The sequence below is a fragment of the Myotis lucifugus genome, unplaced genomic scaffold, assembly GCF_000147115.1.
Source record: "Myotis lucifugus unplaced genomic scaffold, Myoluc2.0 scaffold_278, whole genome shotgun sequence".
Lineage (NCBI taxonomy): Eukaryota > Metazoa > Chordata > Mammalia > Chiroptera > Vespertilionidae > Myotis > Myotis lucifugus.
The window spans coordinates 1,205,723-1,232,145 of record NW_005871326.1 but is presented as its reverse complement, the minus strand read 5'-3'; the positions used below and the strand labels follow the sequence as shown (position 1 = coordinate 1,232,145).

The window sequence follows — 26,423 nt, the reverse complement described above, 5'->3', positions numbered from 1 at the left end:
GATATATGAACTTGATCTTCAATTTATTCTTATAAGCAAAAGTAATAATCATGGGAATGATCAGTCTGAGAAGCTGGGTTCATGGTAAGAAGATTTAGCAGTAAGATTACACAGTAGTCAAGAGGGGCGTAGTTCATCCCCATTGCTTCTCTGCAGCTGGGAACAGCCAGTTTTACTTTTGCAGACATGAAGACAGAGACGGATGAAATGCCCTTGTCACTATCATTAAGAATTAAAAAAAAAATAATAATATTTTATATAATAAAAGGCTAATATGCAAATTGACCAAACGGCAGACCGTCCAGTCACTATGACGTGCACTGACCACCAGGGGCAGATGCGCAACACAGGAGCTGCCCCCTGGTGGTCAGTGCACTCCCATTGGGGGAGCACCGCTCAGCCAGAAGCCAGGCTTGTGGCTGGTGAGCATAGCAGCGGTGGCGGGAGCCTCTCCCACCTCCATGGCAGCGCTAAAGACGTCCGACTGCGGGCCTAAGCCAGCAGCCAGATATCCCCCAAGGGCTTCTGGACTGCAAGAGAGCACAGGCCAGGCTCAGGGGACCCCCCTCCCAGTGCACGAATTTCGTGCACCGGGCCTCTAGTAACATAAATAAAAATTGTTAACAGGACCAAAACTAGCTAGTCTAGGGTCTAACGAATTCTGTCTTTAATGGAGGATTGGGAGGGCCAACCAACCGCAGCTTTAATAAAAGCAGTCACTAAAATTTCCTTTTTAAAAACCACCTTTTGGACCCTTTAATCTCCCAAGTGAGGCTTCCTCAATTTCAGAGATAAAAAGTGTGTCCACTGGCCCCTTGCCCCCCACAGTGTGGTCTACAGACTGGTAGCATCAGCACCTCCTGCAAACTTTGTCCAATTGCTGCAAATGCCCCACCCCAGACCTACTGAGTTAGAACCCACATTTTATCAGACTTTCCAGAGGATTCCTATCCATGTTAATCTTCAAGAAGCACCTTTTCCTAAGGATTGTGTTCATCTGTATACAATTATTACGACACTCATGCAAAGAAGTTGAATATGAGCTTGCTACGAGGCTACCAAGTAGAACAAAACATTCAATATTCAAGTTCATAGCTTAAGGCTACTGCCTTTATACTAAATATCCTGAAGGTATCCATGTTATATTTTCTTTCTTAACAGAATTCTATAATCATCCTACATGTTCTGAACATTAAAACAAATAATTAATGTGGGGGGAGGGGAGGAGAAACCTTAAAGGCAAAAATGTAGAAAAGACACAGAAACCTCATCAATAGCTTGAAGAAGTAATTTCTGAAAAGTAAAAAACTCTAGTCAATCATGTATGCTGTCTCTAAGGCGATCACTTTAAATCTCCCACTACACTGGTTAAACCTAACAGCTAATTGTGTGTTATGCAGACAATTGCTGGGTCATGGTGAAAAGAATGAATCAGCAAAGGCTGCTAGAAATCCTTGTCAGATTTTTAAATAGTTCAACTATTATGCTCTCAAGAACATCTGAATTTTCAAATTGAATTGTGGCAGTGGATTCCCTTTTCTCAAATACAGTCTTACTGGGAACTCCCAATGTGTGAACAAAGCTCCCTAAGGACATACTGAGGAAAGGAACAGACTCTAGGGGCCTTTTGTACCAGGCCCCTCGCCCTTCTCGGCCTGGTGAAATCAACCTAACCTTTAAGGTCTCATAGAAATGAGCTTCTGCTTCACTTTGTACATATATATCTGCTCGTGCAATGTTACAACAACCCTGTGAACTAAGAGTTATTACGCCCTGTTTACGGTTAGGAAAACTGAGGCTCAGAGAAGATAAAAGTTCACCCAGGGTCAATGGTGGTAAAGCGAAGGCTTGGATTTCCTGACTCCAGATTCTAGGCTCTCCACTGCCATCCTGCGTGTTGTCTCCAATGCTTTCCATAGTTCCCCGTGGCTGAAATTATTATTTCACCTTTGGTACTTTCAGAGCTTTTTTTTTCCCACAGCATCTGACTCACATTATAGATTTTTTTCTCCCCATGACTCATGCTCCCGGAGAGCAGACACTGTGTTCTGCTCCTCACTAATGATCTAGCAGTGATTTATAAGCAGCAAACCGTTTTCTGGGACTTGCCTTCTTAAGGTAAGTGCACCCCTGGAAGCAGACCCCTGAAAATGCAAAGTGCTCTCCAAGCTGGTTTTGTTGCAGCTAAACTGAATTTACCACCACCTGTCCCACCTCCACCCAGATGGGGTCTTGTGACTAGTTCTCACCAATGGAATCTGAGTGCAAGGAAAATGAGTCCATTCCAGGCTGAGGAGTTCCGAGCAGCCTTCCCTAAGTTCTCTGTTTCCCCTGCCTTCTGGCTGGATGCAGAGGATCCAGTGAAGTTGCTTAGGCCAGTGGTTGGCAAACTCATTCATCAACAGAGCCAAATATCAACAGTACAATGATTGAAATTTCTTTTGAGAGCCAAATTTTTTAAACTTAAACTATATAGGTAGGTACATTGTTATTAACTTAATTAGGGTACTCCTAAGCTGGCCTTTGCTAAAAACATCCTCAATCTGACTGAGATACGTTCGCTGAGGTCGACCCCTTCCAACTCTCCCACATCCACACTCGTCTTGTATACTTGTTTCGTCTATCTCCTTTCCGAAAACTGACTTCTACGCATGGGCCACGAAGTTTCAATCGCACTGTACGTGCACACCCGCACGTGGTATTTTGTGGAAGAGCCACACTCAAGGGGCCAAAGAGCCGCATGTGGCTCGCGAGCCGCGGTTTGCCAACCACTGGCTTAGGCCCACGAAGATGGTAGAAACACCTGGAGGAAGTGTAACTGAGTGACAGTGGGAACTAAGAGGAGGGCAAGTATAAGTCGACTGTGTTAAGCCTCTGACACTGGAGTTGTTTGTTACAGCAACTGACCTTCCCTGACAGATACAGTCCACTTATCCACTTGGTTCTTTTAGTAAACAAATATTCTTTCACAATATAAATGCGTTCAAACAAATTAGGGTTCCTAGGTATTCTTACATTAATGTATAAGAAAACATTTTTGGGATAAGAATGAGATGACTGGATATCCTTTTAATGGTGTGCTATAATTACCTGATTCTATCAGGGCTCTGTACCACCTTTAGACTATTTTACAACGCTTTACATTGTAGGTAACATTGTAGATTCTTCTCTAGACAAGCAAACTGACTGCCCAGTGGAAGGAGAGCCTTCACCCTTGAAAAAAAGTGAGTCCTGCATCCATTTGTAAATTCACTTGAACAGGCCTTGACTCCAGGGAAATGTGTGATCCTTTGATCTCTCTTTTGAACTAGTGGTGGCATCTGCCTGGTTCCTTTATAATTAGTGAGTGTTTAAACATCTCTGACACACATTCATTTTGTATCTGAGAATCATGATGCTATCTTCTTTGAAAATTTATCTTTTCGCAACTATGAGTTATTTATGGTCCTTCAAGAAACCTTTAAACCAAGGTCTTCAAGAAAGAGTGAACTGATAGAGGGAGAGGGATTAAGAGAAGACTGAGCCGAAACCGGTTTGGCTCAGTGGATGGAGCGTCGGCCTGCGGACTGAAGGGTCCCAGGTTCGATTCCGGTCAAGGGCGTGTACCTTGGTTGCGGGCACATCCCCAGTGGGGGGTGTGCAGGAGGCAGCTGATCGATGTTTCTCTCTCTTCGATGTTTCTGACTCTCTATCTCTCTCCCTTCCTCTCTGTAAAAAATCAATAAAATATATTTAAAAAAAAAAAAAAAGAGAAGACTGAAGCCTACTTGGAAACCAGGGTGGGTGCCACTCATGCTCCAAGGAAGAGAGCAAAGTGAGGAGGATGAGGATGGTGACCAGGGAGGAGGAAGGAAAGATTCCACTGAAGACAAACTTCCCTGCATCATGATTTCCCCAGGGTGTGCCCCCACCTCCTTCTGATCAATGGGCTAAGTACATGAGTTGCCTTTATATCTCTCTGTGGTTTCTAGGGCTCAGCCTTAAATAGCAAGGCCTACCTGGCAACAACCTCCACTTAACTCTGAGAGCTCGACCTCCATCACCCATCTGCTTCCACACAGCAGGCTCGGAAGCCGGGGCCTTGGTCCTGCAGGATGTGCAATAGTTTATCAGGCCTGTGATACACAAAGCAGGTGGGAGTTCACCCAGTGCCTACGGCTGACTTCACATCACACTTGAGGCAGCTGGAAGTCACCAACATTACTTGGGGTATTTATCCCCAAGGAGCCATCAAACCCATCCTGTTCCAAACAGTTGCTGTCTCCTTTCAAGAGAAACAGCTTGAAATTCAAACCCCATCTTTTCAGAAAGATTTCGACCCCGCAGGAAAACTTAGAGACGGAAGTGTAAATGAAAATCCCCTGAGCTGTGAGCACTCCTCCGTTTTAAGTTCCTTCCCTGGGTCTTGAGGATGGGTATGTTTATCACGTTTATTTTGAAGATGCTTCACATGAATTGAAACCAGGACCCCTTGTTGACCATATTATCTATTATTTGGTGCCAGGTTCCGTGAAAGAATCTTTCTGTCCAACAGAAAAGCGGGATGTTCTGAGTTAGAAAAGCAGAACCCTGTGGCTATTAATTCTCAAATGCTGAAATGCAATGATCATGTTCCCTGGCTGACTGCAACTTCACCTGCTCACTCAGCTTAGCACTGAGGCTTTAGCATCTTCTTCTGTGGTCTCAGTTGGAGAAAGGGAACAGTCACTTAATTACTCTTGTTTCTGAAATGCAGAAGTTTACTGCGTTCTTTCTTTGATCCAGATTAAGAAAGACAAATAAAATTTGGGAGACTCCAAATGTTCCAGATTCTTAACAGTTTCAGAAACTTAATTAAGTAAGCAAATTAAGTAACCTGAATTTAGCATCATCTACTTTCAAATCAAAAGGTAAGGACACTACTTTCTCAGTTTTGTTTTAACATAATTAGAAGCTTTTTAACATCATCTTTATTTTCAAAGAGGACAATTTTAGTTTCTTCCTTTATGAAAAATTTCCCAGTTCTCACAGCATTTCTTCTGGTTTAACTCTCAGAGAGCCTGCTAGATGTTTTCACATGATAATAATCTCCCAACTGAGCCTATGAGTGCATTCTGATTACAAAGAAATTGGTTCACAGCACTCTCCTCAGATGTAATGTTCCTTATTAATGTTTTTATTAACTGTAGCTGACAAAGAGATTATTTCCTGGCTTAGTTCCATGACTCCTTTTCTAGCTCTCCAAAGGAAAAGTGACTGCTGAATTTTCACATAAGAAATTCATTCCTAGTGAAAGAAATGAGATTTTTTTTTCCAATTCCCTAATTCAACATAACCTAATTATGAAAATACCGATAAGGGCGCCAGCTTCTGAAAAGCATTAGGTCCATTATCTCATACAGATCATTAAAAGAAATAAAAATGAATCACTTGGAGCTGAGATATCTGGGTTTAGGTTTCCATAAGGATGTTCCTGATCAACAAGTTCAAGTTTATTTTTAGGGAATCTTTAATACAAGGACCCAATACCTAGGATCTGCTACATGGCATTGAAGACATGAAAAGAGAAAATATTTTTCAAACCAGGACTCTAAAGCACTTAAAATGCTATATTATAGTTACAATTTTGCTTCAGCCAAAAGTGAGATACAATTCTCTGATTAGGGGAAGCAATGAACCAGTGGCAGAGAGAATCAGGATGAATAAACTTCTCACTTGCCTCTAAGTGATGCTGTGGCTGTTTTATTCTTTAATAAAAGCTACCAAAGGCCTCATCTCTATTAAGCCACCAATTAATCAGGGGTATGTGTATAAAAGAGACAAATACGTTTTAAGAAATGCTTCCTATCCAAGAATTGTCCAATCCCAGTTACCTGATCTAAATCTCTGATTCCTTGTTTTAACATTTAATCCCTCCTTCACTTTTGCTGCATTGTATTTTTGCTTTTCACTACCTGTCCTTAGAATTTCAAATCCTTTGGCTTCCTGGGGCCAGCTGGAGAGGTTAGCAGTTCTTGTCAATCACACAGAATCCACTGCTTCAGTCCTGGGGGGACCCAGCTGGTGCAGAGTTTTATTTTAACACCCAAGGCTGATTTCCCCTCCCTCAACACAGGAACAGCCCAAGGAGGCTTTGTGCAGAAGGGAGTTGGCTGTATGCTCTGGACATACAAAATCATACAAAAGTGTGGCTGCCGCTATGCTGCAGACACACTCTCTACTATTTTATGGATTTCCCTCATTAGCGTTTAAGACTTACAAGTTGACTTCTCTCTCATTTTCTCAAAAAAAAAAAACTGACAAAAAGAAAAAGGAAATTTGCAGTGTTCTACAGCTGACTTGGGCAAAAGTAAATGGTGTGTGTGTGTATGTATGGAGGTAGGGGAGAGGGAGGGAGGGAGGGAGGATATGACTTGAATTCTGCCTATGACTCTTGAAATTAATGAATTTCGGAAGCTTCAGTTCTGTCTGCCTGAGAATTTTGGTACAAAAGTCCAACAAAGAGCTGTGGAAAATAAGTATGTGTCAGCCTTTAATACAATTTAGCACAACCCACAAAATTCTCCAGGCCATCAATCCTTTCCTCTTTCCAAACAGCTAACATTTCCTATGTTAAAGGAACACGAAAGTGTGACTGTAGCCAACATACAGAACTGTTCATCAGCGATGTCATGAACATCAAAATGAAAGGCAAAAACAGAAGAAACCTGAAACACTAATTCAAAAGAATATATGCACCCTTATGTTCACTGCAGCATTATTTATAACTAGAGTCCCGGTGCATGAAATTCATGCACTGGAGGGGGGGGGGGGGTCCCTAAGCCCAGCCTGCAACCTCTCACAGTCCAGGACCCCTTGCTCCTTACCGCCCACCTGCTCACTGCTCCTTACCACTTGGCTCACTGCTCCTTAGCGCTGCCGCGGAGGCGAGAGAGGCTCGTGCCACCGCCACTGCGCTCGCCAGCTGTGAGCCTGGCTTCTGGCTGAGTGGTACTCCCCCTGTGGGAGCGCACTGACCACCAGGGGGCAGCTCCTGTGTTGAGCGTCTGCCACCTGGTGGTCAGTGCGCACCACAGTGACCAGTCATTCTGGTCATTCTGCCATAACAGTCGCTTAGGCTTTTATTATATAGACTAGTGGCCTGGTGCACGAAATTCGTGCACATTAAAAGGAAATTAAATAGAGGACATATTTTAATATTGCTATTTGCCCTTTCTCTATAATAGAAGTGTCTGGCTGTCCCCACCCCTATTGGACGACACCAAGACCCGACTGGCCCCACCCCCGTCAAGCCCCACCAGGTGGGGGATGCGGCCTCAGGGGGACGCAGCCTTACATCCGGCGCCAGGGCAGGGGACGCGGCCTCAGAGGGGCATGGCCTCAGGTCCCCCAGCCCCAGCGCCTGGGCTGGGGGCACAGCCTCAGGTCCCACGGCCCCGGTGCCAGGGCGGGGGGCACAGCCTCAGGGGAGCATGGCCTCAGGTCCCCCAGCACTGGGGCAGGAGGCGTGACATCAGGTCCCCCGGCCCAGCGCCATGCAGCCTTAGGTGTCTGCTGATGGGTCCTTAAGACGTCACAGAGTCACAGCATCATGACCATTTGCATATTAGCCTTTTATTATAATGATAGGCAAGATCTGGAAACAGCCCAAGTGCCAGTCAGTAGATGAGTGAGTAAAAAAGCTGTGATCTACAAGGCCATAAAAAATAAGGAAATCTTACCTTTTGTGACAGCATGGATGGGCTTAGAGAGTATTACGCTAAGTGAAAGAAGTCAGTCAGAGAAAGACAAGTACCATATGATCTCACTTATATGTGAAATCTAATGAACAAAATGAACTAACAAGCAAAATAGGGACAGATTCATGGATAGAGAGTGGGCTGACAGCTGTCAGAGGGGAGGGGGGTTGGGAGGTCTTGGTGAAAAAGGTGAAGGGATTAAGCAAAAAAAAGAAAGAAAGAAACAGAGTACATTAAAGTGTTTTTAGTCCAGCACCTGAATTTCTTTAGGCATGGCCAGCTCTCGTTTGGATTTTTTGGTTCATATAAATGTCTGTATTTGTGGTCCTCAGGACACACCTGCGAGCACAGTTGGAAATGGGCAGCAGGAAGGAAGTCTATTCATTTTTATGTATGGAACCTATTTATAGCCTACCTCATGCTAGAAAGAGGATTTAAGGCTTCTGACAAAAATAAGGACAAAATAACAGGACAAAAGTATTCACCACAGGCATATGGGCAGATTTTTCTCCCCCAGAAGTCCCCAACTACTACTAATCTGCAAGCAGCAACAGCTCCAATGGAAAGATCTGTGAGGAGATCATATCTTGGACTTGGAAAGCATCCTCCTCTGCAGACCTAATTTCCCTTATGCACTCATCCTCATGAGGCAGGGAGAGGCAGGGGCCACAACCTCTACTTTAAACTCTGGTACCAGAGGGTCTTGCCTGTATGAAAAAGGATGTCTGCACCCAAGTCTTCTGCTCTTCACATCTAGGAAAAAAATAATTCAGTTCTTTCCAAAGAAAGAGTGCATGGTATCACTCTCAAATCCAGAAACCCTGGGGACCACCTCAGGAGGGGAAGGAACCCCACCCAGGTAATTAGCAAGATGCCCACTCATCCCAGGAGATGCTCAGTCATCCCAGATGCAGGGGTCTTGGTACCAACCTCCATGACCAGATTTAGGAGTATGTAATGTGACTGTGGGCTTTCTGGGAAAACTAAAGCATGAATATTAAATTTAAATTTTATCTCTGTGTGACTGCAAAAAAAAAAGCTAAAAAATAAATTTAAGACACACTAATCCAATAAACAATAGATCATGAAAAGCAATGTAAATCTTTGCTAATAGGGATTCCATTCATAGAAGATATAAACACTTCTTAAAATTCTTTTTCTCCACCCCCTCTGCATTAACAGAAGCTGCCTCACCCCAAGGGAACAGCCAGTGGATTCGGTCCAGGACAGCTGTCCTCTAGGTAGAACCCAGGCATCAGCATTTTTATAGCTCTCCGATGTGCCACCAAGACTGAGAACCACTGGTCTGGAGGCTTTGGCCAATCTACCACTCATTTTGTGCTGGTTACACTGGATTAAGGTTCCATTCCCCACTCTCCTCTATACTCACATTCAATTACGTTAGCCCGGCAGCTTCCATAGCTTAATATGTTATACATCAAAATGGCCTTTGTTGCAATGAAGAGTTCTTTGAAATCTCACACTTCCCACTATCTTTTTGCTGAGCATCTTTTTTGTCTTTTTTTTCTCCTTTTTCTTTTTTTTTCCTGCCACAGCCCATGTTGCACTATATTTAAGTGTTCAGTCTTAGCTACATAGTGGTTTAAAAGAATAAGAAGGAGGTCAAGGAGAAGAAAAGAAAAGAGCTGACACGTTTTAGTGGCAAGAGTCTGACTTCTCACAATCAAGAGCTCGGTTTCTATAAGGTCTGCACCGAAGTGTCTCAGGTTCGATTCCTGGTCCGGGCACATACCCAGGTGCAGGTTCAATCCCTGGTCAGGGTGCATACTGAAGGCAACCGATCCATGTTTCTCTCTCTCTCTCTCCCTCTTCCTCTCCTTTCTTCTCTCCCTCTCTAAAAAGAAAGGATAATTGTGTGATTATCATATAACAGGATAAGAAGTGGTGTCAGTCAAGCATCTGCTCTTTGTACAGGCTCTCGTCAATACATTTGAAAATGAACTTATTAGATCAGAAAAGAAATTGATTCTGCACATGTGAATAAAGAGCTTCCTATAAGATACTAGCATGTTACCAATCAATCCATCCACCTCACCTCTAACATGGAACTTTCTCTCCTGATTCTCTCTATCTTGACGAGACAGTTCATTCCACAATCAAAAACTGAGCTCTCTCTTTCCGAAGCTTTAGAGGCAATGTGTCTGTGACAGTGAGTATTTGAAGCCATGGATCTACTGAATCACCTTAGAAAGTCATTCAAGTTTTCTACTTTTCTCAGGAAATGAGCCTATAATCTACTCAAAGACTTTGCATTATTTTTAGCCAATGCCAGCTACCCACTTCAATCTGTTCATTTTTCAACGTTTATGGGGGTTTTTAGCACTTGCTTTAGAACACCATTCATATTGTAAAATAAAATATGAAAATCTATTTTAAAAACACTTAAAAATAGGAATGAAGACGCTGGCCAATTAAAGTGTTGTTATACTAAATAGGTTTACTTTCTAAAGGGTCTCGATGCTTGCATTTTTAATGATTCATTTAGGAAAAACTATTGAATTTTACTATGTTCACACTCTGACTACAGCTGTCATGCAACTCTACTTTCTAAAATGATGCTGCTTATGAAATACTCATTGAATCTCTATCAGTTTCTAATTTCTACTGAAACAAATTACCACAAACTTAGTGGCTCAAGACAACAAATTCATTACCTTAGAGTTCTGCAGGTCAAAACCTGAAATAGGTCTTGAGGGGCTGAAATCAAGGTGTCAGCAGGGTTGTGTTCCTGCTGGAGGCTCAAGGGGAGAATCCATCCCTTGCCTTTTCCAGCTTCTGGAGGCAGCCAGCATTCCTTGGCTCCTGGCCACATCACTCTGACCTCTTCCAGTCATCACATCTCCTTCTCTGACTCTGACCCTCCTACCTCCCCCTTCTAAGGACACTTACGATATACTGGGCCCACCCAGATCATCCAGGAAAACATCCCCATCTCAAGGCCCTTCATTTAATCACATCAGTATAGTTCTTTCTGCCAGGTAAGGTCACATAGTCACGGAGTCCAAGGACTAGGACACAGACATCTTTGGGGAGCCTACCACAAAATTCATCACAAGTAGGGAGGCTTTCCTTTATTTCATCTAATCTGAGAGAATTTAGGATATTGTATCAATTAATATTGATCCAGAAGTTTTTACTGGTTTTGAGTTATGAGGAGATACTCCTGACACTCCAAGGAAAAGTTAATGAGCTAGTAAAATTTCAGTCCCAGACACTACTCAAACAGTTTTCCCACAACGGGGAAAAAAAACAGCTTGAAAGATTTGCTCCTTGTTTTGGTTCCTAGAAACAGTACTAAAAACATGTGGACAAAATGAATTTGTCAGGAAAAGAAGTGATAGAAAAAGGTAAGACACGTTTAGGAAAACGGTAACTTATTATAATATGAAAACGTCTCATATAAAACAAATGTCTTTGTCAACCCGTGTGTATGCACCATGCTCTTCCAACCCTCCAATGCCTTTGTGCATACTCTTTCGTTGGCCTCCTTCCCCTGCACGCTCTCTCTTATCTACCCAGCCTGCAAGTGACAGCTCTGCTCACTCCCAGCTAATATAAATAACCCCCTTCTACATTTCTGCTCTGCCCTCTTATAACCTACTTTTCCTATAGAAACCCTCCCTGCATTGAAACCTTTATGAAATGGCTCTGCTCTAATCAAGAAAAGGCACTGCCTTGTTTTTCTCTGTTGTTCCAAATGCCATGCAAAGTTCCAGGAACACAGTAGGTGCTCAATTAGGTTTGTTAGAAAAAGTAATCAACCAAATCTAAAAGACGGCTCATCACAGACTTCTATAAAGGCGAAAAGATGACTTTAAACACCCTCGTGCATGTTTCTTTAGTTCTAGCGATTATGAAAAGGGTTGCTTCTGAGATTACAAACCTTTAAAGGTTTTACCAATTCCAGTTTGAGCTTTAAAAAAAAAAAAAGAGCTTATTTTAAGCTGCCCAATCCTGCGATAAACAGACACTGGGACTTCCCCATTCCATACTCATTTGAAGGCACTCACCCTTTCTCACCACTGATCTAACAAAGAGTTTTCATGGGAGGTGAAAAGAACAATCTTTAAGAAATAAGAAGCAATAGGATTCTAAATTAGAAGTTTCAACCAGGCATCAAGACACACTAGTATGATATCCAGAGTAACATCCCTGACCAACATCCACTTTTTCAATGAAATCCCCCACAAGTAGTTACATGACTCTTAAACCTAACCCCATGCGACAGTGAAGACGGTCAATGGAACTGGCTGCTAGGACAAAGGGAATTTCTTTGGAGAAGTCTCTTTGCCTCAGGTCAAGAGAGTGAGGCCTCAAGGAGTCACCCAAACCTTAATAGTGTCTCTTCAAAAAAACAAACAAGAGAAGACAGACAGCAGAGCTTCCCTGCTGACAGGGAAGGGAGTGCCAAGTGGGGGTCAGCCTGCACCCACAGGGTCTCTCACATAAAATGCGGCCACAGCCACACACAAGGGAGAGTAAGCAAGGGGTTGTTGGTTCAGACACTGACTGCTAAAATGATACTGTGTCTGACCATGGAACGCCACCACAAGAGTGGACAGAAAAGTCATTGGACTAGAATTTCGCCTCGGGAGTATATTCTACAAGGACAAAGGGTGACTGACTATATCGTTCTCTGACTCCAGACCATTCACACTGCTAGTTAAGTGTACTGGTTACACACACTTCCTCCCCATTTGGAAGTCCTCCCGAAGCCCAGAGCTGTCCTCCAGCTGGGAAGGAAAGATGGAATTCCTTCCAAAGATCAGGGAACCATGCTCTCGGTGAGCAGGTGGACTGTGTTAGCCTGGTTATTTAAGAGCATTAAATAAATTTATAAACATGTTGAAGAAAAAAACCTACCACTTTCCCCCAAATGAACCGCCCATCAACGTAAACAGAAAGTTCACTTTGCTCCCTAATCAATGTCCTTAGAAAAGTAAAAGGAGGGGAGGGAGCAGGGAGAGGGAAACACCCCGGACTCTTACCCAGGCCCTGATTCTGCTGCTCCCACTCGAGGGCATCTGGCACCTGGTAGGTGACGCCCTCCAGAAGGTCCCTGCTTTCCTGCTCGAAGTCAGGCTCCTGGGAGGTGACGCCAGGGAGAGTGAACCCACGCAGCTCAGTGTCACCACCCAAGCTTTCATCCAGGGAGTCTGCATCTTTATCCTCTTCATCCTCCTCCTCGTCTTCCTCTTCTTCATCCTCCTCCTCCTCATCCTCTTCATCCTCATCTTCTTCTCCCTCTGGACAAAGAGAAATTAATGATAAAGTGACTGCGAATGAATCTTTTAAATGACCCAAACGCTACAAAATAAGCCTGCTTGGCCTGTGAACACGAACTGTATAGCCAAGTTGAGCAATGTGAGTTTTGTGGAATTTTGTGCCCATCATTTTTTAAAATTGCTTTATTGAATTTATTGGGGTAACATTTTTACTAACACTATATAGGTTTCAAGCACATAAGTCTATAATGCATCACCTGTATACTGTATTGTGTGTTCACCACCCAAAGTCAAGTCTCCGTCCATCACCATCTATCCCCGCTTTTACCCTCTTTTACATCCCCTACTCCTCTTTCCCTCTGGGAATCACCATACTGTTGTCTGTGTTTATGATGGTTTTGTGTGTTTTTTGGCTTAATCTCATCACTTTTTTCACTCAGCCCCCCAACTCACCTCCTCTCTGACAACTGTCAATCTGTTCTCTGTATCTATGAGTCTCTTTCTATTTTGTTCGTTAGTATATTTTGTTTATTAGATTCCACATATAAGTGAAATCATATGGTATCTGTCTTTCTCTGACTGGTTTATTTCACTTAGCATAATACTCTCCAGATCCATCCATGTTGTTGCAAAAGTAAGATTTCCCTCTTTTTACAACTGAGTGGTATGCCATTGAATAAATGTACCACAGCTTTTCTATCCACTCATCTACTGATGTGTGCCCATCATTCACCTACATTTTAAACTTCTTAAATCACAGTTTTGTCAGATAATGATTATGCATCATGTTTATTTGTAGTCAAAGTTCGGGTAACATGAAGTTTTATTAGTTATATTTATATTTACTAGGGTAGGAAACAACCTCTTCCTGTTTTCTGGAGGTCATTAAAGATTTATCCTTCGGAAAGCACACTAAAATGCTAACAGAATTTAAAAGGAGCGTCCCAATCCCTTTATCTCCTCACAACTCCTGATAACAAGGAGCTCGGCCCTTGCAGCCGCGGTGGCTGCCTTGGCCCTCACAGCCCCGGCTTCGTCCAGAAGGTTGTCTGGCTGTCCGGTCTAATTAGCATATTATGCTTTTATTATTGTAGATACTAAACAAGAGAATTCATTATTTTGGCACAATTGTCTTTATTTTGGCACAATTGTCTTTTCATTCTCCTTCTGCATCAGTGAGCAGAACTCACAATCATGTTAAGTGAGAGGTACCTAGATCCACTCCTGAAACTGTTCTCTTTACGGAGGAGTGACCCTCAAAATGGAAACCATTACCTCAATGTTCCAGTCCAACCCAGAAGGAATTGGGAGATGGGATATTGATTAAGGACACCCAGAAAAGCAACATGGTTGAAAATCGTTTTCGCTACTATCATAAGAGTTACATTCACGATTTGTCATTTTCAGTGCTTCAAATGGGGTAGGTTTAGGGAACATAAGATCTCCATTTCATTTTGTTTCACCAACTTTAATGTTCTAGGAATACTGTGGGCCCCATGCTCACCATGGATGGACCCCTGGAACCACCGAGGAATGCCGAGACTCGCTGCTGCTTCCAGGCAGTTTTCCCCACACAGGTCCCTTCTCATCCATCATTTACAGGGTTTGATTTGGTTTGTTTTTTTTTACTTTTAAAAAACTTTGCATCTAATATTTTTCATTCCTATCCTATAACCGCTCTCTCTCTCTGATGCCTTACCCCTCAGGACATTCCTCCAGCAGCTATCTCCTCTCTCTCCTGCACCATCAGTCTCCCTCCCCCACTTCAACCAGACCTTCCCCATCAACCTACAAGCAAATTCTAACAGATCCTATCTTAAGCACCTACCCTTGACCTCATATCTCCCTTCCATGGCCCCCCAGTGTTCCTCTCCTTTTCAAATTTCTTGTAACAATTATAGAGAAAACAGGCCTGCCACTGTTTCAAAAATTCAACACGTATTTATCAAGCACCTAGTTCCAGGCACTAGGCATAGAGCAAGAATGTCTCTGCCTTCGTGGAGCCAATCTGACGCCCAAAGGGACATACCGCAAACAGACAGAGGACATAAATTACACCCCGACTGAAACTGGCAAAAAGATAGAAAAGGCCAGGTGCTCTAGTTTTGATGGGAGATCAGGGAAAGCTTTTCTGATAAGGGAAAGTCTAAACAGAAATCATACCAAAATAATGAATTCTCTTGTTTAATTTAGGTCAATTAAGGAAGCGCATCCCCAGCCGCAGGAAGCAGAGGGAACAGCAAGGGCAAAAGCCTTGAGGCAGATGTGTGCTTGTATCCAGAGAATGGCTAAGATTGGGCTGGGGTGGGGGGCAGGAAGGGACAGAGAGCATCTAGGAAATGAGGGGGGCGGGGGAGGCAGGGGCCAGGTCTGACATGTGTTTATAATGAATGACTCTGGCTGCAGGGTGGAGAACAGGCTGTCAGAGCAAGAGACAAAGCAGGAGACCCACTAGGAGGCTATTCCAAACCCCGGGGGATAAGGGATGGTGCTCTGGACAAGGGTGTAGTCCTGGATGTGGGGAGAGGGGTCTGATCGGGGATGCAATTTGAAGGTAGAGCCCTGCTGATGATGACAATGTGGAATGTGGCAGGAAGATCCCACTTTACCAAAAATAGGGACTAAAGGATAAGGAGCAAAATCAAGAATTTTATTTGAGCCCGGCCAGTGTGGCTCAGTGGTTGAGCATTGACCAATGTTCCATTCCTGGTTTGATTCCGGTCAGGGCATCGGTTGTGGGCTTGGCATGGGTATGGGATGTGCAGGAGACAGCCGATCAATGATTGATTCTCTCTCATCATTGATGTTTCTATCTCGTCCTCTCCCTTCCTCTCTGGAATCAATAAAAACATGGTTTTTTTAAAAAAAGAATTTTATTTGAGACAATAACTGTGTGATGGCTATTCTTATGACACCCAAGTGGAAGTATTGGAAGCCCAGGAAAGATCAAAGCTAGAAATTAAAATCTAGGAGTCGCCAATTAATAAATAATATTTAAAGCCTTAAGACTGGCTGAGATCACCAAGAGAGTGAGTGTTGGGAGGCAGGGAAGTTGATAGAGGAAAATGGGGTCATTGGATTATCGAACATTTAGAAGTTGGCCAGCAGAGGGCGATCCAGCAAAGGAGACAGAGAAGTGACTGCTGGGCGGGAGGAAAACCAAGAGAGAGTGGTGTCAGGGAAGCCAAATGAATAAAACACCTGAGAGGCCGAGTAAGACATGAGAATGTCCATCTGGCTTTGACAGTACCTCTGCCTTTGACATTGTGGAGGTCATTCGTGACCTTGACAAAAGTTGTTTCCGTGCAATCGTAGGGACAAAAGGAGGACTGGATTTGAAAAGGATATTAGAAAAAAGTTAGTAGATACAGCAAATATAACTCTTACAAGAAATTTGAAAAGGAGAGGGATACGAAGGGGCCGCTGAAGGGAGACATGAGGTCAAGGGTCGGAGCTTAAGATAAGAGCTCTTAGAATGTGAATGTAAGTTGATGGGGAAGATCTGGTAGAGAGGGGGCTGATGGTGCAGGAGACAGAAGAGACAGGAATGTCCTGAGGGGTGAGGCATCAGAGAGAGGGCGGTCACACACGTGAACTGGAGCCACGCACACTTCCTGTGTCATTTTGAAAGGTGACTGAATGTTGGTGCCTCAGCTGCCTCGCCTGTAAAACGGATTCCGACCCCACAGGGCTGCAGTAAGGATGGCATCAGTTGACATGCAAGGTATTTACAACTAAGCCCCGCACACAGTGGCCTGTCCATAAGGCTGGCGGCCGCTTTGCTGTTACTTCGAGGGGGTGGGGGCCAGTGCACGGCCGCTCCAGGTGCCTCCACCGCAGCGGCGCAGCGGGCAGCTGGGCAGGTCTGGTGAGGGGAGTGTGTGAAAGTGACCCTCATATTGCTTGTATTTTCTCAGTCAAATAAAACAGCTGGAAAGGGACAGAGAAATGTTGGTGATTTGAGGCGAGAGGAGAAAAGTGTGAAATAGTCATCTTGAAAAATGCGTGAGTAGATTCTCCTGGGATAGGTGGTCGGACTACCAGGCAGCCCTCGGGCCCCCCTAAGATGAGACAGTTTAAATGTAAAGTGAGGCAGTGAAGATGGTTGTGTGGTTTTCTGCAGCCACATTCAGCTGCCTGCGTGCAGGCATGGGTGGAGGGGTGGAGTCAGCAGAGAGATTTAACCAGTGGCAAGCTTTGCTAAAAGAGCTCATTTGGGGAAGGGTTGGAGACAGAAGTAGCTGATTGAGTGTGAGGCGAGTGATTGTAAAGATGGATCAGGTAAAGGTACAAACTCTCAGCAATAAGATGAATAAGAACTGGGGTCTAATTTAACATGGTGACTACAATTATCAATACTGTATCATATACTTGAAAGGTATTAAGAGAGTGGATCTTAAATGTTATCAGTACCCAAAAAAAAGGTAATTATGGGAAAGGATGGAAGTTAACTAACCTTATTGTGCTAATCATTGTGCAGTACATACATGTATCGAATCATACTGTACACCATAAACTTACCTATGTTACATGTAAATATGTCAATAGAGCTGGAGGGGAAAGACTGACAGGCCAGGGACTCTTATTAAAGAGAAGCTGAGGAGGAGGTTTGATAGAGAAAAAGCAATGGGGTCACTGGATTGTGGAGAAAACTATCACCAAGACCATTTGATGGCTTTGCTGAGCTTCCTGCTGCAGACAGAAATTGGTCATGAGCTAAAATATACATATTTTTAAAGCCTCATAAAATCGTTTTTAGTTACCTTTCCTCTCCACAAACCGAAGAGGGTTGTACCTGACCGAGCCCTTGTGACAGTATGATACCAGGAACGCAAAGGCAAAGCCAGAGCTCGGAGCCCTGTGTTGCAGCTCTCCTCACTGAACCACTGTCTTCTGACCACTGCCACCCCACGGACAATTTCACTTCGTCCTCAGTGTGTTAGGTTAACTCACTTCTGGATGCATATCCAAAGGAAATGAAATCATTATTCCAAAGGATAAAATGAACTCCCATGTTCATAGCAGCACTATTCACAATAGCCAAGGTATGGAAACAATCCAAGTGTCCATCAATGGAGATAGATAGATAGATAGATAGATAGATATCTATATATATATATATATATATATATATATATCTCACATCTTTATCTGTTCATATCTATATACCACATGTGTATTATAATGTACCTATATGTATATTAATGTGTATATTATTCACTCTTTAAAAAGAAGAAAATCTTGTAATTTGCAACATGAAAGGCATTATGCTAAGTGAAGTAAGTCAGACAGAGAAAAAAAAATACTGCATGCTGTCACTTATATATAGAATTTTAAAAAAGTTTAACTCATAGAAACAGAGAGTAGAAAAGTGATTGCCAGGGACTGGGAGGTGGGAAAATAGGGAGAGGTTGGTAAAAGGTACAAACTTTCAGCTATAAGATGAATAAGGTCTGAGCATCTAATGTAAAACGTGGTGACTACCGTTGATAACACTGTATTGTATAATTAAAATGTGCTGAGAGCAGAACTTCATGTTCTCACAAAATAAAAGGTAACTATGTGAGGCAATGAGTGTGTTAATGCAATGGTGGAAATCCTTCCACAATGTATGCATATATCAAACCTCCACAATGTACACGTTAAGTATCTTACACATTTATTGTCAATCACAGCTCAATAAAGATGGGAACATATCAAGTTCAGAGCTAACAAAAGCAATGCAAAAGTCATCTCACTCCATCCTTTTGCATCCTGAAGACAGGGCAGCACCTGAGCAAGCCTAGGCCAACAATGATGTGATTTGGAGGACATTGTTTAAGTCAACCTGTGTAATCTCTCCCACACTCACCCACCACGCGAGAGCCTTCCTTCTCTTCCTCCCTGCCCTGAAAGGCCTGACAGGAGACTCCAACTCCAAGTCAGACAATAAACCCGGGGAGCACTCTCTGCAGAAACACCCTATCAGAAGGCCTGACTGACAGCCGTTTCCTCACCCATAACAATACTTTGTTCGTCCGTGGGGCTGTTCTTCTAAGGAACTCAGATAAAAGGTAGGCATCATCCGCCAAGCCTGCATTGTTGGCTCAACAGAGAGCAAGTGTCATGAGCTCTGTTTTACTTACAGCCTACTTCGCTGCTGATATAACTCACTGTCTTGGGTGCTCAAGCATCACAGCGGAGCCTCCAACAGGTTTGTTAAACCTGGAATTTTTGACTCTAGGTCAGGCCTTTTTTCTTTATTTATTGCAAACATTTCTGCCTGAGGTACCAACACCAAGAATTTTAATTTTGTTCAGGTCCAGGGCCATGGGTTAACTCCCAACAAAATCAGTAGAAGGTATGGGAGGAAATTTGCCTTCTGATCCCAGCCTGAGTGATCTCACCAAGTCTGGTTGCCATTTAAAAGGCAGTTCCCACCGAAGGTGTTCTGGTTTTCTCATTCCACTTTCTAAATCTGATTTAGTTATTTGTAGATTTCCAGAAGGGACAGAAATAGCTGGCTAGCATTCCCACAGTGTTACTAATGGGTCAAAGGGGAACCCTTGGTGGAGACCATGTCATCTCCACAATGGGAGCGGGAGGAACCCCAGGAGCCATACTTGCTCCCCAACATAACCGGACTGACAAGAAGACTAGGATCCCTCCTGTACTTTCTGCCTCTTCGGAACTGCAAGGACTCCTCTGAACCCTTGTCTTTTGCCTGTTCATTCACTAGTTTTAAGCACCAAACCTCTCTCCTTGAGTGGCCCTTTTCTTTCCTTGATAAAATCTCAAATTCGTTCTAAGGAAAATAAATTAGAGCCCAGGAAGAGGAAGGATGGCATGAAAAGAGACAGGAGACGGGGTGGCCTCGCTGGGCGGAGGCTGGGCATGCATTAGCCTTTCTCCCACTATCCCTCGAAAGGGAATGGCTGTGACATTTCTAAAAGAAGAAGTTGCAATGTGTTTTCCTGGGAACCCTTATGCCCATATAACCAAAAGCCACTGTAGCAAAATTTCCACACATAAATAGTGACTAAAGCACTAGAAATAGCTTTTATTCTCCAGATTTTTTTTTTTACTTGGGCATCAAATTGGGCACAAAGCTTAAAAGCCAGAAAAGAAAAAAAATTAAAGTGACTCTCCAGCAGATGGCGCTCTGGGATCACAAGGGGTTGAGGAACCCTGGAAGTTTCTGAATAATGACAAAGTTCAGCAGCCCACAAAGTTAAGCTGACTTAGAATTTATAGGCTTATATTATGTTTCCAACATCTTAAATATTCCTGCCAGCTAAGTGTTTTTCCATTTTTACCATGTAATATTAGATATATACTAAAGGAAAGATATACAACATGTATGTTATTAAACTTAATACTGAAATAAACCCCAGAGAACTCACCATTTAACTTCAGAATTGGAATATTACTAATGCTGTTGCCTGTCTTTGCATATTCTCCCATCATCTTAACCTACTTCTTCCCCTTAATGCCATAAAAATATTACTGGATGTTCTTTTCTGGGACTTTTTTTCCACTTGGATTTGTGGTTTTAAGTTTCACACATCTTGTACAAAACACTGGTTTGTTTATTGCACACTAATGTATGGTTACGCACATTTGTCACTATTTATTTCTTTATCCTCAGGTCAGTAAATATTTGGGCTATTTAGTTGTTGCCAATCTTTTCGTGTTATGTATAGTGCTGCTCTGAACTCTTACAGACGATCTCTAGTGTATCTATCAAGGGCTTCTCCAGAGTGTATTCCTAAAAGTGTAACTGCTGGGGCAAGTGTTCAATGCTCTAAATAATGTCTAGATAAATTTCCGTAGCTCCACATCCTCGCCAACCTTTGGTCTCATCAAACGTTAATTTTTTTAATGCAGTGTGTATAAAATATGTCGCTGTAGGTGTAATTTGCATTTCTCTAATACTTCTGAAGTCGAGTATCTTTTAATCATATGTTTGTGTCACTCAGTAATAAGCCTAGTCATATGTTTGCTCCTTTTTCTTTTGGGTTGACTGTCATCTCCTATTGATTTTTTAAAATATTTTTATTGATTTAAAGAGGAAGGGAGAAGGAGGGAGGATAGAAACATAAATGATGAGAGTCATTGATCAACTGCCTCCTGCACACCCCCTACTGGAGATCCAGCCCGCAACCCAGGCATGACCGGAAATCTAACCATGACCTCCTGGTTCAAATCTAACCATGAACCTCCTGGTTCAACCACTGAGCCATACCTACCTGGCTGATTTTTTTTTTAATTTTCTTTTTTAGTTCTTTCTATTCTAGACACAGATCCTTTATTAGTTATATGTATTAAAAGTATCTTCTCTAGTTTTAGAAGTTGTACTTCACTACCTTTCTCATATCTTTTTAGTTCTAATAGAGCTGAATTTGTTAATATTTCCTTTTATGGTTAGCAATTTTTGTATCAGAAATCTTGAAAATTCTTCTGTATTGTTAGTTCAGAAATATATGTTATAATTTTCTCCAATTTCTAAGTTTTGTCTTTCACATCTGTTTTTAAACCATATGGAACTGATTTCCGTGTATCATGTTACATTCAATCTGATTTATTTTCCATATGGACAGCCAACTGTCCCAGACTATTATGAAAAAAAAGGGCTTGCCCCTCAGCTCTGCAGTGCCATCCCTATCATATGTCAAGGACACCTACAGGAGTGTCTGTTTCAATGATTTTTATTCTGTTCCACTGATCATTTTCATTATCCCTGTCCATGACCACATTGTCTGAATATATACAGAAATAGTGAGAGTTTTCTAAGTCTTACTATCTTAGTAGTGCACTGGCTATTTGGGGGGCTTTTGCTCTTCCATACACATTTTACAAAAGGTTAGTCAACCTGCTATGAAATAATGAAATGGAAAAATAAAATCTTATTTTTATTATGTCTTATTTCTATTTTCTTTGGGGATCTTTCGCTTTTACAGCTTAAGATGGAGGCTGTTTAGCTCATTAATTTTCAGGCTTTATTCTTTTCTAATAAAAACTTTGAATATCTAAGTATCTCCCTTTAAACATCCCTTTACCTTCTTCTTACAACTTTTGATATAATAGTTCGCTATGATTCAGTTCTAATTATCTTTATTTTCTACTATGATTTTTGTTTTGATCCATAACTTTTTTTAAAAGGTATGGAACAATTTATCTTTTTTTTCTAACTGAATTGAACAGCCATCAGGGAATGTGGCCTGCATGTATCAATTCTTTGAAATTTATGGCTTTATGGACAAGTACATAATAGTTTTTGCAAGTATTTAATGTGTGCCTGAAGATAATGTGTGTTCTGTAATGGTTGGATAAAGTATTTTATATATGTTCATTAATGCATTTTGTCTTAAATTTTATGTTTGAAAATTTTAGCAAATTAAATTCAATACATAAAAAGGACTATGCATCATGACCAATTGGGTTTATCCCAGAAACACAAGCTGCTTTAGCATTTGAAAATCAAACTTTGTAATTCACCATATTGACAGAAAAACCATATCATCATCTCAAAAGGTGCAGAAAAAGAGATGCAAGAAAAGCATTTGAAAAAATCCAGTATCAACTTAGGACCAAAAAGCAACTTTTAAACGAAGTTCTAGCAAGCTAGAAAAAGGAGGAAACTCCCTCAAGCGGACAAAGACATCTATAAAAAAACCCACAGCCAGCATCAGATTTAGTCCCCTTGTATTTACTGTCACTATTGATATATGAATTTGTTCTTTTATTTGTCCTGCCTTTTCTGTGCTTTTCTTTCATGTCATCCCACTTGTTTCTTTGGCTGTACTCTTTATGATGTCTTCAAATTTATCTTCCAGGTCACCAAACTTCTTATTGCATACTTAACCATTTAATCACTGAGAGTTTCCACATACACCCCCCCCCAACGATTATATTTTTTTACATTTTGTTTTGTTCTTTTTAAAAATCTACTGGATCATTTTTGTTAGACTCTTATGACTTGCTCATTTTTATGATTTCATCTTGTATTTCTTTAAACCTTTTATACATGATTATTTTATACTAGAGGCCCAGTGCACAAAAATTTGTGCACTCGGAGGATCCCTCAGCCCGGCCTATGCCCTCTTGCAGTGTGGGACCCCTCAGAGGATGTCCACCCCAGTGGGGACCCTCACCCCATGGAGGTTTGGCCAGCCTGGTTGAGGGGCTGATGGCTGTTTTCAGGCTGGCCACACCCCCTTGAGGGTGGGGGGTCCCCACTGGGGTGCCTGGCCAGTCTGGGTGAGGGGCTGAGGGCCGTTTTCAGGCTGGCCAAGCACCCTGGCGATGTAAGCTCCCAGCCTCTCTTTTTTTTCTTTTTTTTTTATTCTGGGATTTATTTACCTTCTATAATTGAAACTTTGTTGCTTTCAGTGGAGCTCAGAGCCGGGTCGTGGCAGGTGGGGAAGCTTGGCTTCCTCCATCACTGGAGCAAGCAAGCCTCCTGCTCACTCCAGCTCCGTGGCTGCTGGCCGCCATCTTGGTTGGGTTAATTTGCATATGTGCTCTGATTGGCTGGTGGGCGTGGCTTAAGGCATAGCGAAAGTACAGTCAATTTGCATGTTTGTCTTTTATTAGTATAGGATTCTATTCTGATAGCATTAGTATCTAAGGTCTTAGGTAGGGAGTAAGCCAATCAATTGTTTGCCTTTTCTGCTGACTCTCAGTCATGGCTGTTTGTTCCTTTTTTGCTGATATTTTATTACAAGCTTATATTTGCTTGGTCTTTATCTGTGGAAAACCGATGGATCTCAATTGGGAATGATTTTTTTCCAAAGAGGATCTAATTTACTTCTGTAGGAAGTCAAGTTGTGATACAAACTTGGAACTACTTTATTCCTCTTTAAAAGACACAGGCTTAATGTGGGAATTTCAATCCAGGTCCCTCTTTTTGCTACTCACCCAAGGGAAGACTCCTGATATTACCATTTCTCCTCGAGCCCCTTTACATTTCCAGTTTGCTTACACCTTATAGTTCATTAGAGGCCTGGTGCAAGGGGGTGGGGGTGGAGGGTACCTCAGCCTGGCTTGTACCCTGTCACAATTCAGGACCCTTCAGGGGATGTCCTTAGTGCTGCCTCGGAGGCAGGAGAGGCTCCCGCCACCACCGCTGCGCTCGCCAGCTGTGAGGAGCCCAGCTTCTGGCTGAGCGATGCTCCCCATGTGGGAGCACACTGACCACCAGGGGGCAGCTCCTGCGTTGAGCGTCTGCCCCCTGATGGTCAAACTGGTCATTCTGCCGTTCAGTCGATTTGCATATTAGCCTTTTATTATATAGAATCCCTTGGGTTTCAGCTCACATTTGAGATGGGTCAAGCTAAAAAATGCAAGCTCATTCATTAAAGCATATGTTTTATCCAAGATCTATTCATTTTGCTATGGTAGGTTCCCTCATGTGCCCAAACTACAGAATCGAACAGTGACCTCCTGGTTTCAACCTTGGAGCTACACCCGCTGGGCCAAATAATGTGCTTCCAAAAGCACCCATATCGTCTGCATTTGAAGTGCATCCAACAAGCTAAGTAAGAGCCCTTATTGGCTTTTCAAATTTCACTGTCAAATTCTCCAATTTCAAACACTCATAAGAGCATCTGGAATCTGGGGTGCATTTTAAAATTAGATAACATCTCAAGTGTTACTGTTCATTACACATTCTGCTTTAAACATTTCTGTTCATGTATTCAGTTCTCTCTTTTTTAAATGCCTCCTCACTGTGATTTTTTAAAAACCTCCTATATTAATATATACAAATTTCGTGAAAACTTCTTACTGAAATTTAAACTTCCCATGAGCTCTATGATACTACATATAATAACTAGAAACTTCCTCCATTCTAACCTTCACAATATTTAAAAGGTATATCATGAGAAAATAAAAAGCTTAAGACAAGATAATCTGTTCACTTCAAACACGAGTTGCAAAATGTTTTAGATTCAACCCCCATTTCAGATAGATGTTTAAATCTTTCCTTATTTGTTTAATATTACTTGCTTTAAATTAGAGGAGTTTGCCCTGGATAACATCATCTCCTATATCTGGTTAGCAAGCGAACAAGAGCAGTGTGCATAACGACCCTCAGTGGTCATGACAGAATCCCTTTTCAGCCTCAATGCCATATAATTGGTGTTCTCCAATAACTTCTATAAATCCCACCCCAAATCAAACTCAGTTCTTAATGGATTCAGCCCTAGAGCAATAATTGTAAGTTTTAAGGCCTAACTCCTGTTCATTAAACAACTCACTTTGGATTCAGATGACAGCCTTTCATGTATTCCCCTCCGGAAAGTAAGACTACAGCAATACTATTCTATTTCTCAAGGGAGCTATAGAGAGAAACATAAAAGCTATACTAATATTGTATCTGTAAATTCTGAACCTTACAGAGTAAACCTTTCTCTTCAATAATTTAGTAGCCTTAAAGGAAGACCCTTTAGCTTAAAGCAAACATATACAGAACTTGTATATAACAATCCACATCTACTCAAAAGATAAATTATAGGTTAGTTAGGTTGACTGCCAATTTTTCAAAGCTAGATTTCCCCTTCAAACTTCAAAACATGACCCAATTAATCCAAAATAAGATTCACATATTAATTTGTGGAAACATGTTTGTTTTATCATACCTCTGTGCATTTAGTTCCTGGAAACCAGAGATCATGTCTTATTCTTTTTGTGCCCCACCTCCCAGGATCAAGCACTGTGCCTTGCACAAAACAAGCCCTCAATATAAGTTGATTGAACAGAAATAAAATGAACAGCACTTTAATTATCTTCATCTTCAAAATAGGTAATAATTCCTTTAAGGGCTCCCGATTTACTTTTTAATGTATATTCTGCATATGCTTCCAATGACTAGATATCAACTTTTTAAGGAAAATCCACCTACATGTTTTAGTCACACTAGGGTGGGGGGCTGGCCCCACAGGGAAAAATGACCTTTGTACAGACTAGCTCCAATAATGTTTCCAGAAAAGGGTCTCCCTCCTCTCACCTTGCCTTTCTTCCCCTCTCTTCCACTCTGGCTTCCCAAAGTGGGTTGAAAGAATCACTTAAGTTTATTGACTTACCCTTACCTGCCTGAGTGCAGAGGTTGGTATGGATTCCAACAAGAAAGAAATAAAATAATGTTCAACCCCACCACGGATGCAAGCAATCTAAGCCAATTCCTATTGACTTTCTAGCAAAATGTGACTGGGAACCACTGCTTCATTCACATTAAAAGTGCTCAAGGGAGGCCCTAAGTAAGCACTGGATTTAACATGTAGCAACAACAAATAGGGCAAGTCAAACAGGAAGCACATCAAGTAAACAAAGTAATGCTCCTAAAACCACGTTATCCATCACTGATCATCATTTACCCAATCAGGTGTCCACTGTGGACACAACGAGGCAGAAAGATCTGATTCTGCCCTTAAGAAGGTTTTGGAAAATTCAGCTGAGAGCACAAACTGATGGTCAATGT

The 26,423-nt window shown here is 42.1% G+C and overlaps 1 protein-coding gene across 1 annotated transcript in view; it reads right to left on the bottom strand.

Moving 5' to 3' along the window:
• Positions 1–26,423, bottom strand: part of CUNH14orf37 (chromosome unknown C14orf37 homolog) — a 101,673-nt gene that overhangs the window by 48,058 nt on the left and 27,192 nt on the right. Inside the window, exon 5 of the mRNA XM_006099582.3 lies at positions 12,728–12,985. Within this exon, the coding sequence (XP_006099644.1) occupies positions 12,728–12,985 (258 nt within the window). The remainder of the gene's footprint in view (positions 1–12,727; positions 12,986–26,423) is intronic.